The 12,254-nt window shown below is 37.3% G+C and overlaps 1 protein-coding gene across 1 annotated transcript; it reads right to left on the bottom strand.

Annotated features, from left to right (window-relative positions):
• Positions 1-10,327: 10,327 nt before the first annotated feature.
• On the bottom strand, positions 10,328-11,515 carry LOC141631074 (uncharacterized). Its single transcript, XM_074443795.1, has 4 exons — positions 11,225-11,515; positions 11,008-11,132; positions 10,809-10,892; positions 10,328-10,724 (listed from the first exon to the last, which is right to left on the bottom strand). The coding sequence occupies exons 1-4, from the start codon at positions 11,513-11,515 to the stop codon at positions 10,328-10,330; spliced, it is 897 nt and encodes a 298-aa protein (XP_074299896.1).
• Between the last annotated feature and the right edge of the window lie 739 nt (positions 11,516-12,254).

The raw sequence follows: 12,254 nt of genomic DNA, 5'->3' as shown, positions 1-12,254 counted from the left end.
TAGTTTTCGGTACTTGTCGTTAAGAGAACCTGGACCAAAACACAATTTATAACTCCACAAACAACATTACAATTAGTAAAGAGGCAAGTAAAGGTCGGATCCCAAGGGACGAGAATTGAGATGAGATTTTCAATTGCAACTAGTGTTGTCTAGGGGTGACACAATTTGGGGTTTGAAGTAGAAGATCACTAAACTAAATAGCAATAAAAGTAAACAAGCAAGATGATTAAAAAGGGATGTAAACAATTGATAAAAGGCACTAGGGTGTCATGGGGTCATAGGGGACTCATGGGAATTGATCATACAAACATATTCTCAAATTATAAGCAAGCAATTATTGTTGTGATGGATCAAGTTGGTTTATATCTTACAATCCTAGGAAAGTTTGGGTCCTGGAGCCGAATCGATTAGATTGTACAACACCTACAAGTCGACTTAATCTTCCCTACTCAACTATATGCATGGTCTAATGAGACTCGAGTTGGTTTATGTCTTACAAGTCTCATTGAAAAGATAGGTGATGGGTAAAAAATGCAAGGATTCATAGGCTCGCATTTCATCAAACATAACATGTGCATAAGTTGAGATCACAACAAGCAAGCAAATAAACTATGAAAACATATTAATTTAAGCATGAATCATCCCCCATGTTGGTTTCCCCTAATTACCCATTAACCCTAGCTACGGAAACTACTCACTCGTTATCATGTTGAACATGCTAGCAAGGTTGTCAATCATACCAACAAAGTAAAACATGATGAATAAATGAAGATAATTAACAATAATTAAAAAGGGATTAAGAGAATTATACCTACTAATGATTCTAATAATAAAGCTAAGAATAATAGAAATACTTGATGATTGATTGGAAGGTTGTCAATCTCCCAATAATAACCTAAATAATCTTCAATTACCCAAAATGAAAGATGAACAAAAGAGAGATTAAGGAAATGAGATTTGTATTAAGACTTGATTAAATATTGATTACAAGATTAAAGAGAGATTTGATTGATATAAAATACACTAGAGTTTGCTAAGAAGAACATGATAACCTAATTAGACTAATGGGGTATTTATAGTGGGGATTAGGTACATAAATTAGGGTTTACTAAGGGCTTAAATGACCATTAAGTCCTTGAGGAATCGCCGGTCTCAAGAGAGACTCCGGTCTCCTTTTCGCCGGTCTTTGAAAAATATGCGCATCCTTCATTGAACAAGTAGAAGACGGATTAGCTGTCACACAATCCGAGCGTCCAGAGCACGGGACGGGCGGATTGTCTTCTTGTTGGACGAGCGGATTCTTGGGGTGGACGGGCGGATTGTGGTGGTTCTGGACGAGCGTCCAACTGAGGAAGACGCTCAGATTGCATGTGCTGGACGGGCAGATTGTGGGCAATCCGCTCGGATTCTTTGTCAGCTTCTTCCTTTCTTCTTTTCTTCCTTTCTCTTCATAAAATCCTGGAGGATTTCCTCGGAGATGCAAGGATCTTTTCTAATCATTGCCCATCTACTATAGTATGTACAAAGGTCTCCTAGTCTTGTCTTCTCTTTGATTCTTGGTCATTGAATTCAATCAATTTAGCTCCATTTTGCCATGAAAATGCATGGTTTGCACTCCTTTCCTACCAAGGGATCAAAACCTCAAAGAATATGCAAAACAAATGACTAAAGACAACAAATGACCCAAATATGCACTAAAAAGCATGGGAATAAGGCTAATTCGGGGACTAAATATGCTCAAATTATGGTCACACCAACAGCTCCGTCTAATCCATCCATAAACCCTTTTCTATCCCACTCTAGGAGGGGTTTTACATACTAGATTTATTTTAAGCTACTTGGTACGTTTCAAAAGGGCCCTAGGTTAATTTTAAATGTATAGCAGGGACGTTTTATCCAAATGCCCCCAGTTCCGACAATAAGGGAAAGGGATAAGGATTGGATTAGGCGGATGCGCCTAATCCGCCCATAAACCCTTTCCCATCCCACTCTAGGTGGGATTTTATGCAAGAGATTCGTTTTAAGCTACTTGTTTCGTTTCAAAAGGGCCCTAGGTTCATTTTAAATGAATAGAAGGTACATTTCATCCAAATACCCCCAGTTCCGAAAATAAAGGAAGGGGATTAGGGTTGGATTAGGCAGATACCCCTAATCCATCCATAAATCCTTTCCCGTCCTACTCAAGGATACGTTTTACGCACTAGATTGATTTTAAGATACTTGGTACGTTTCAAAAGGGCCCTAGGTTCATTTTAAAAGTACAGCAGGTACGTTTCATCCAATTGCCCCCGGTTCCGATAATAAGAAAAAAGGATAAGGGTTGGATTACGCGGCTCCGCCTAATCCATCCATAAACTCTTTCCCGTCCAGCTCTAGGAGGGGTTTTACGCAATAAATTCGTTTTAAACTACTTGGTACGTTTCAAAAGGCCTCTGGGTTAATTTTAAATGTATAGCAGGTACATTTCATCCAAATGCCCCTGGTTCCGATAATAAGAGAAATGGGTTAGGATTTGATTAGGCGGCTCAGCCTAATCTATCCATAAACCATTTCCCGTCCCACTCTAGGAGGGTTTTACGTACTAGATTCGTGTTAAGCTACTTGGTACGTTTCAAAATGGCCCTATGTTCATTTTAAATGTATAGAAGGTACGTTTCATCCATATGCCCCCAATTCTGATAATAAGGAAAGGGGATTGGGGTTGGATTAGGCGACTCTGCCTAATCCATCCATAAACCCTTCCCCGTCCTGCTCTAGGAGAGGTTTTACGCACTAGATTCATTCTAAGCTACTTGGTACGTTTCAAAAGGGCCCTAGCTAGTTTCATTTCAAACGTATAGTTGGTACTTTTCATCCAAATGCCCCCGGTTTCGATAATAAGGGAAAGGAATACGGGTTGGATTATGTGGCTCCGCCTAATCCATCCATAAACCCATTCCCGTCCCACTCTTAGAGAGGTTTTACACACTAGATTCATTTTAAGCTACTTGGTACATTTCAAAAGGGCCCTAGCTAGGTTCATTTTAAATATATAGAAGGTACGTTTCATCCAAATGCCCCCGATTCCAATAATAAGGGAAAGGGATAAGGGTTGGATTTCGCGGCTCTCCCTAATCCATCCGTAAACCCTTTCCCGTCCAACTCTCGGACAGGTTTTACGCAATAGATTGATTTTAAGCTACGTGGTACGTTTCAATTGGGCCCTAGGTTCATTTTAAATGTATGGGAAGTATTTTTCATCAAAATGCCCCCAGTTCCGATAATAAGGGACATGGATTAGGGTTGGATTAGGCGGCTTCACCTAATCCATCCATAAACCATTTCCCGTCCCACTCTATGAGTGGTTTTACGCACTATATTCGTTTTAAGCTACTTAATACGTTTTAAACGGGCCCTAGGTTCATTTTAATATATAGAAGGTATCTTTCATCCAAATGCCACATGTTATGATAATAAGGGAAGGGGATAAGAGTTGGATTAGGCGGCTCCGCCTAATCCATCCATAAACCCTTATCTGTCCCGCTTTAGGAGAGGTTTTACGCACTAGATTCATTCTAAGCTACTTGGCACATTTCAAAAGGGTCCTATCAAGGTTCATTTTAAATGTATAGTTGGTACGTTTCATCCAAATGCCCCCGGTTCTGATAAAAAGGGTAAGGGATTAGGATTGGCTTAAGTAGCTCCATCTAATCCATCCATAAACCCTTTTCTGTCCCACTCTAGGAGGGGTTTTACGCACTAGATTTATTTTAAGCTTCTTGGTACGTTTCAAAAGGGCCCTAGTTTAATTTTAAATTTATAGCAAAACGTTTCATCCAAATGCCTCCGGTTCCGACAATAAGGGAAAGGGTTTAGGATTGGATTAGGTAGTTGCGCCTAATCCGCCCATAAACCTTTTCTCATCCCACTCTAGGTGGGGTTTTATGCACTAGATTCATTTTAAGCTACATGGTACGTTTCAAAAGGGCCCTAGGTTCATTTTAAATGAATAGAAGGTACGTTTCATCCAAATACCCCCGGTTGGATTAGGCGGCTCCCCTATTCCATCCATAAATCATTTCCTGTCCTACTCTAGGAGGCGTTTTACGCCCTAGATTCATTTATGCTACATGGTACGTTTCAAAAGGGCCCTAGGTGTTGTAGTTAGTGTCCTCCACAATAGTGCATTTACAACATAAATCTCATTGAAGGAATATCAATAGGATATTTATTTTATGATCCTCGTCAGTTGATTAACGTAAATCGATAATGGTTGGCTGACTAGAGTTTGACGTTATTGTCATGAGACATCGATGATCAACTGACCCTTTCGGTCATACCTAAAGGAACAAACCCCAATTGACAACTAATTAATTATATGAGATACAATTTATTTAGTCCCTTGATTTATTGACTAAATGGTTAGTCGATCTTTTTAGAGAGATTTCGAGTTGCAAACTCGAGGCGCAGCAGTTATTATTTAATTATGCGATAATTGAATAATAAATTTTATGAGACGGGTTTTAGTTAATTAATTGTTAATTCACTAAAATTGTACTAATTGATTAATGTGATTAATATTAGTACGTAAATAATATGTGTAGCGGTACACGTATATTTACGGAGTGTTTTGAAAAAAATTAATCGGGAAGCATTTAAACATAAAACAATGTTTAAAGTAAAATTACACGTATTTGTGTGACAAATATAAGAACCAAAATGGACCCGTATATGGGCATTGGACCATGTAAATAGAGTGTGACTAGATGATTATAAACATAATCATTTCACTTTTGCTTTATGCTCTTCCCTAAATTACCTTTTGTTCTATTCTATGTGATATTGCATTGGACATAAAAAAGAGCCAAAAACACTCCACTCCCTTATACCCTACTCGGCCACTCCCCCCAAATACAATCTATCATTTGTTCATTTTTCTACACTTGAACATTGCATGTGATAGAAAGTGTAAGAAAATTTATTATCTCTTTAAAAATTAATAAAATCATTTTACTAAGATTTGTTAGTAATATAGTTTAAAAATACTAAGTGTATTAGTATTATTTACATATTATCAAGGGTTAAATTTAACAAGTATCTAGTTATATTTGTTAGATTATTGGGTATATGTTCTTGGGTGCTTCTTGAAGGAGATCTTCTAATTTGGTGATTTGGTAAAGGAGTATCTTCCATTTTTCATTAGCAGAAGAACAATCAAGGTAGGAGATCTTGATTGTGCCCATATTCACCATCAAATCAATGTAAGAAAATTTTATTTCCTTAATCCTTAATTAATATGCTTTTATATCCAATGCATGTTACATAGATCACTAAAACACAAATTATGAGATAATTTGATTTTAATTAGAGAGTCTAATATGGATCTATGATCTTTAAGTAGTATCAGAGCTAGGCTTGTATTTTGCATGTTGATTTTTAGCATATTAAACAAATTATGAGATAATTTGGAAAAATAAAAAATGGTGTTAAAAGAAGGTTTAGCATGAAATTTTTTGGGCATGCATACCTACTGATCTCAGAAGGTTTGTCGTAAAATTTGGTGACTTGTGAAGTTATTTTGCTATTTTTAATGATTTTTGTAGAAAATCGAGTCAAAAATGCCGTATTTTGGTTAAGATTTAACTATAAATAGTTAAAAGTTGATTCGGGTCTTGAAATTTTTATATTGTTTTATGCATATTTTCTACAGATTGTATGTAAAATTTCGAAGGTTGGTTTGATGTTTTGCATGTTTATTGATTTTATGAGTTAAAAGTCGATAAAAGTGAATTATTTTAATCATATATTTATAATGAATGTTTGTGACATTGAAAAATTTATGTACATTCAATAATATGTTTTAAAAATTAAAAGTGAAATTTAAAATGTGATTTCACCTTGTTTTGATGTTTATTGGTTTTAGTGGTTAAAAACCGATAAATATCGATCTTTTTCTCCATAAACTTTATCCGAACTTTTTGGGCAATTTTTTTGACCTTTTTGTGTTCTTAGGAGTGTTCCAGAATACTCAAATTTTTTAGTTTCAATTTTTGGTAATATTATCAATTATTTTGGATTTATTACTTATAAGATATGATTTTACCGACTAAATTAGCAAATAACACCAAATCAAACTAATTATTCATCATCAAATTATTGAGGACTAGTTTTTGAGGTTCAAAATAGTTTGGAAAATTAGTTTGGACTTAAATGAGATTTAAGTGTTGAATATTCATTTTTAACAAGTTAAAAATCGATTAAATCCACAAAACCGAGAAAGATACCAACGATTGTTAGATATGGCGATTTTGGCATCATTTTACTGCATTTTTAAGAATATTTATTTATGTTGAATGAATGAATGTCATTTATTTAAAGTATTTATTTTGTTGTACCTAGTATGGCCTAGTTATTTTAATCGTTATTACCCGAAATGAATGGGAATAGCGATTTGTTTGTAATTTAAATACGATCTCATATCGTCAGTTTGTAATTAATTAATAGTTTTATTTATTTTATTAATTAATGTATAATTGGAATAGCTATGTAATTTGATTGTAATAGTTATTTTTACCGGCATTTCCAAAAGACGGATTTACTACGAGACGGAGTCGATTTTTGGAAAGGTGTTCCAAATCTCACAAGAAGGAGCTACTTTTGGAATGAAGAGGTAAGGGACCAAGGAGTTGGTTTCTGATAAGTAATAGTCTAGTTATTTTTTTTTAACTAGGTGGCCATACTAGAAATATTCATATGCTTGTTTGCTTTTATTTTTCCGCGCATGACAAACTCGCTATTCACATGCATTTTATTTTTGCGGTTGGTCAATTCACGTCATTTACATTCAACGACTTAGTTCACTTATAGGGAATTTATGAGTAAATTGACAAGATCTCTCACATAACTAAAATTGAGATTAGCCTTACCAATTAGTAACACCTATGAATTCCTTGTTCATTAGAGCCACGCTCGCCTAAGCAGGGTGTTCTCTTTTTACCTCGGGTAAGTAGGGTGATAAAAGGTTATCACGCGCCAAATTTGGTTGGACTTAAGGGAATATTAACACGGTCTTGTGTTCCGGGGCTAGTAGATGGATTTAAGGAAATCCGTCGACCAAGAGTTCTAGAGGTAGAATTAGTCAAACGTTGACTTACCGAATTTACACGATTATGGGATGTTTTCACCCAAGCGATACTCATTTTTGTTTAAAAACGGATCTTGGAATTATTTATATAATTTAGTTGGAGATCGTTATATAATTGTTAAAACTTGTTAAACATGTTTCACAAGTAAATTTTTAAACAATGAATGTTAATATTTCCTTGTTTGTTGTAGGATTTTAATTCGCAATGGCAACTTCATCAAGTCCATCAACTACTCCACTAGGCAAAGATTCATGGCTAAGGTCCGTAATGGACAAATGTACCTTAAAAGATGACGGTAGTAACTTTCTTGAATGGGAATCCAACATCAAAAGTGTCGCGTTGTCCGACAACGTAGTTGCTTACTTGACCAATGCCCCTCCCATCGAGCCTGGTGCAAGGGCTTCATCGGCGGTGCGGACCGCCTATGATGACTATATGAGGATGCCCCATTATATCAAAAATGTGTTGATATGGTCGATGTCCTCAAGTCTCAAGCTTTCATGCAGTTTTTTAAATGCGTACGCGATATTCACTCGTATGACTACTATATTTTCACAAACACCCAAAGTCCGCCAATACGAAGCGGCGGCACGCTTCTTTGAAGCAAAGCTTGAGAGAGGCCAAAAGGTTGGTCCCCATGTACTAAAAATGGTCGAATATGTTGACATCCTAAAGCGTCTAGGGTGTAAAATTCCTAAAACTCTTGTGGTGGATCGCATCCTCCACTCACTTCCTACAAAGTTTGCCCACTTTAGGGTAAACTATAACATGAATGGCATGAATAAGAGTTATCATGAATTTTATGCACTCCTCACGCAAGTGGAGAGGGATATGGAAGTTAGTGGGAGTGACAAAGGGGATGTTCCCACTATGAAGTTAATGAACATGTCCCTTGGAGTTAGAAAGGGAAAGAGGAAAGAAAAGTCCAAATTCAAGAAATCGTCAAAGAAACAAGACAAGGGAAAGAGGAAAGCCGTATAGAATGGTAAACCCAAGGCAAAGAATGTCAAACTCTATGAGGCCGAATGTTTCCATTGTAATAGGAAGGGGCATTATAGAAAGAGTTGTCCCAAATACTTGGAGGACCTCAAGGAAGGGCGTGTGACGCCTATTGGTATGATTTGCTCTCTCTCTATGATAGACGTTAATTATGCTTGCACTTTCACTTGGGTATTAGATACCATATGTCGGTCTCACCTTTATAATCATTTTGCAGGGTTTAAGGGACGTGCAAGCACTAGAAAAAGGTGATGTGGATATACGCATGGGCAATGGAGCTAGAGTAGCTGCCATTTCCGTGGGGACCTATGTGCTCACTATAGCTAATGGTTTAGAGTTTTTTTTTTTTTTTTTGCAAAAAGATTATCATTTCATTCAATTAAGAAAGAAATTACAAGGGTTTTTGCAAAGACTAACCACTATACAAAATCCTCAAAGACTAGCAACTATAAGCATATAGCTCTTATGATGTGTCCACATTAGTAGACGAGTAGAAACTAGGAACTTAATCCTCCTAACAATGTCATGTACAATATTCTTTCTTCCTCTAAACAAACGAGAATTGCGTTCATTCCAAACTTGGTAAACAGCTGCAGCCAAAGTAGTACTAAACCAAGCCATTCTCCAATTTTTCTTCCCTCCATTGCCAGCATGCTCAAGTTCAGAAAATAAGCATGAACCAGCACGATTCACTCCCATCCAATTCATAAGCTGTTGCCAGATTTCCTATGAGAAAGAGCAGTTGAAGAACAAGTGACCATGATATTCCAGAGCAGCTTCACAAAGAGAGCATCTGTTCACCATATAAAAACCACGATACTGCATATTATCCACAGTGGCTAATTTCCCCTGAGCTGCCAAAGAGCAGATTATCCTATGACTAGGAACAATGCGAGGATGAGTTAAGGCTTTTGCCCAAGGACCAACCTGCACAACTCCTCTCAGATAGCTATATGCCATAGTGACTTTAAATTTTCCATGAGAACACCAACTACTCAGTAAAGAAGAAGCATTAGAAGTCTTTGCTGCAAGAGCAACCGCCTATCCCTCACGATTAAGATCCCTTTAAGACTTGAGAAGAAGCTATCATGGGTTTGGATAGTCCAGACATCGATGTTTGCAGAATATAAGCCTTGTGCCAGGAAGCCCAACTCCCTTCAACAGTATGAGCCAACAAATGAAGCCATCTGCATTGCAAATCATCATTCCATGTAGAAAGGTCCTTGATGTTGAACCCACCTGCATCCCAGGGTAAACAGATATCCCTCCAATTTTTAAACACCATTCTGCTGCCTTCAAAAGGAATCCCCCAAAAGAAATCCTTACAAAGCTTATTGATCTTATGAAGGACCTCTTGGGGTAAAAGATTACAAGAGCACCAAAAAGTTTCCATGCCAAAAATGACAGAATTTATCAAATTTGAACTCTACCAAAGCATAGGTAAGGAGATTAGAAGACCAATGCTGAATAGAGTGCTTGATCTTAAGAATGAGGGAATCAAACATTGCCACAGAAACTCTAAAAGTAGATAAAGGTACTCCTAAATACCTAAAGGGAAACTGACCCTCAGAAAAGCCTGTATCATCAAGAATAGCCTCCTTCACAGCTGGATGCACCCCTCCAAAATAAATGTTGGTTTTCTCAATGTTAGCATGAAGACCAGAAAGCTCAGCAAACATACCAAGAGTGTCTTTAACTGTTGCTACAGAGGGAACATCCCCCCTAACAAAGATCATAAAATCATCAGCAAAAATCAAGTGATTAAGCTTTAATCTAGAGCACTTAGGATGATAAGAAACAAGAGGCTTATCACCAAGGATCCTAAGATATCTGGATAGAACTTCCATGCTGAGCACAAACAAATAAGGAGAAAGGGGATCACCTTGCCTGATCCCACTTTTCCCCTGAAAAAACCCAGATAGATCACCATTAATTTTTAAAGAATACCAGGGGGTTTGAATGCAACCAAGCACCCAATCAATGAATTGCTGAGGAATCCCCAGGCCAGGAAGCATAGCAGCTATAAAAGACCATTGGAGAGAATCAAAAGCTTTTCTAATGTCCACCTTAATCATGCAACGAGGTGAGACATTGGCTCTATTATACCCTTTAACCAAAGTTTGAGATAACATGATGTTCTCAAAAATGCTACGACCTTTAATAAAAGCAGCTTGTTCAGCACCAACAATGGAGGGGAGAACACTCTAAAGCCTGTTGGCTAAGACCTTACTAACTGTCTTATAGAAGACAGTACAACAAGATATAGGTCTATAATCAGTAACAGTAGTAGGTATAGCTTTCTTAGGGATCAGAGATATAACAGTAGAGTTAGCCTGCTTGGACATTTTGCTAGAAGAGAAGAACTGATTCACAGCTTTACAAAAATCCTTAGCAATGATCTGCCAAGCTAACTTAAAGAACCCTGCTGAAAATCCATCAATACCAGGACTACTATTTGAATCCATACTGAATAGTGCATCTCTGATTTCAGTAGGAGAAATCTCTCTAATCAGGGATTGCCTATCAGAAGGAGTAACCACAGCACCTTGAGAAATAAAATCGTATCTAAGGTTGCGGAGGAGAACTATGCCCCAAAAGATCCTGATAATAATGTTGAAAAGCAGTATTAACAGAAGAAAACCCCATATGGAGCTTGCCATGGTGATCATGAATGCCACCAATAACCTGCTGATGGGTTCTTTCAGAAATTTTTGCAAAAAAATACTTCGAGCTGCAATCAGAGTCCTGGACATCTTTAATTTTTGCCCTCTGAGATAGGATAGAAAATTCATGATCTCTGAGCTTAGTATAATCAGCAAGTAAGAGTCTTTCCTCATGAATAAGAACATCAGAGAAAGGATTTGATGCAAGAATATGTTGTCACTCCATCAAAGCATTCTTAGCAGACTGAACTCTGTGAGAGATATTACTGAAATGAAGCTTATGAAAATGGGTAAGAGCATGCTTAACATTTTTTAATTTCTGAAAGAAACAGTACATAGGACTACCCTGCAAAGGAGTATTCCAAGCTGCTTTTATAGTGTGCAAATAATCAGGATGGGCCACCCAACACTATTAAGGAAGATAAATCTCTTAACAACTTTTTTATCCTGAGAAATTTTGACCAAAATAGGTGAGTGATCAGAAATGCCAGGCTCCTGAAAGTGACCAAAAGCATTAGGATAGGTGGTAATAAATCCATGATTAGCCAAAACCCTATCCAATTTGGACCAAACCCTAGTCACAAAATCTTGCTTGTTAGTCCAGGACATGTCAACCTCAGTGCAAGTAAGGTCATCAAGATGACAAGAAGCAAGACAATCATTGAAATCAAGCATATCCTGGAGTACAGGAGGAGTATTGCTCAATTTCTCAGAAGGAAACCTCACCATATTAACATCACCCAACACCAACCATGGCTCAAGTGGCAAATCGCATCAAAACCGGACCAAAGCCTATGCCTATCCGTAGGGGTCATTACACCCATAGACAAGACTCAAATGAAAAGTAGAGCAGACTCATGGTGATGCACCTTAAAGTGGATAAGTCTGCTCAAACAATGATCGACTAAGAATAGTAACAAGATCTAGGATTAAAGAAAACCCAAATTCTCCCATTGTAATGATGAGAATAATTGCAGACCACTTTCCAATTTCTGAATTTCTTACTAATAATTTTGGAAGCATTATGCTCCTTAACCCTGGTTTCCAAAAGAGCCAAAATATCAATCTTATTACCCCCTAAATATTCCCTGACTTCACTATGCTTTAAAGGACAGTTAAACCCTCTTATGTTCCAGGAAGCAACTTTCATTGAGATTTATCAGGAGGGACAACTTCCCTAACTTCCAACATTACAGTAGAACATGCTGAATGCAACTCAGGAGAAAGAACAGAAGAGGAAGGCATTACCACTGAAGATCTCTGACCTAGCAAAGAGCATCCTGAGTCTACATTCTCCAGTGTTGATACCATTCCAATTTTGATCCCTTCCGAAGTAGCACCTAGTTCCAAAGATGTCTCTGAAACAACTTCAACAGACTCCAATATCTCCACTGGTTCCAAAACCAGAAACTTATTGGCAAGAGGGAAGGAACCATTCTGGGAAGGAGAAATAACTGCAGCATCTTCT

The sequence above is a fragment of the Silene latifolia genome, chromosome Y, assembly GCF_048544455.1.
Source record: "Silene latifolia isolate original U9 population chromosome Y, ASM4854445v1, whole genome shotgun sequence".
Lineage (NCBI taxonomy): Eukaryota > Viridiplantae > Streptophyta > Magnoliopsida > Caryophyllales > Caryophyllaceae > Silene > Silene latifolia.
Note: the sequence above shows the minus strand (reverse complement) of the source record. Positions and strands in the feature narration are given on the sequence as shown.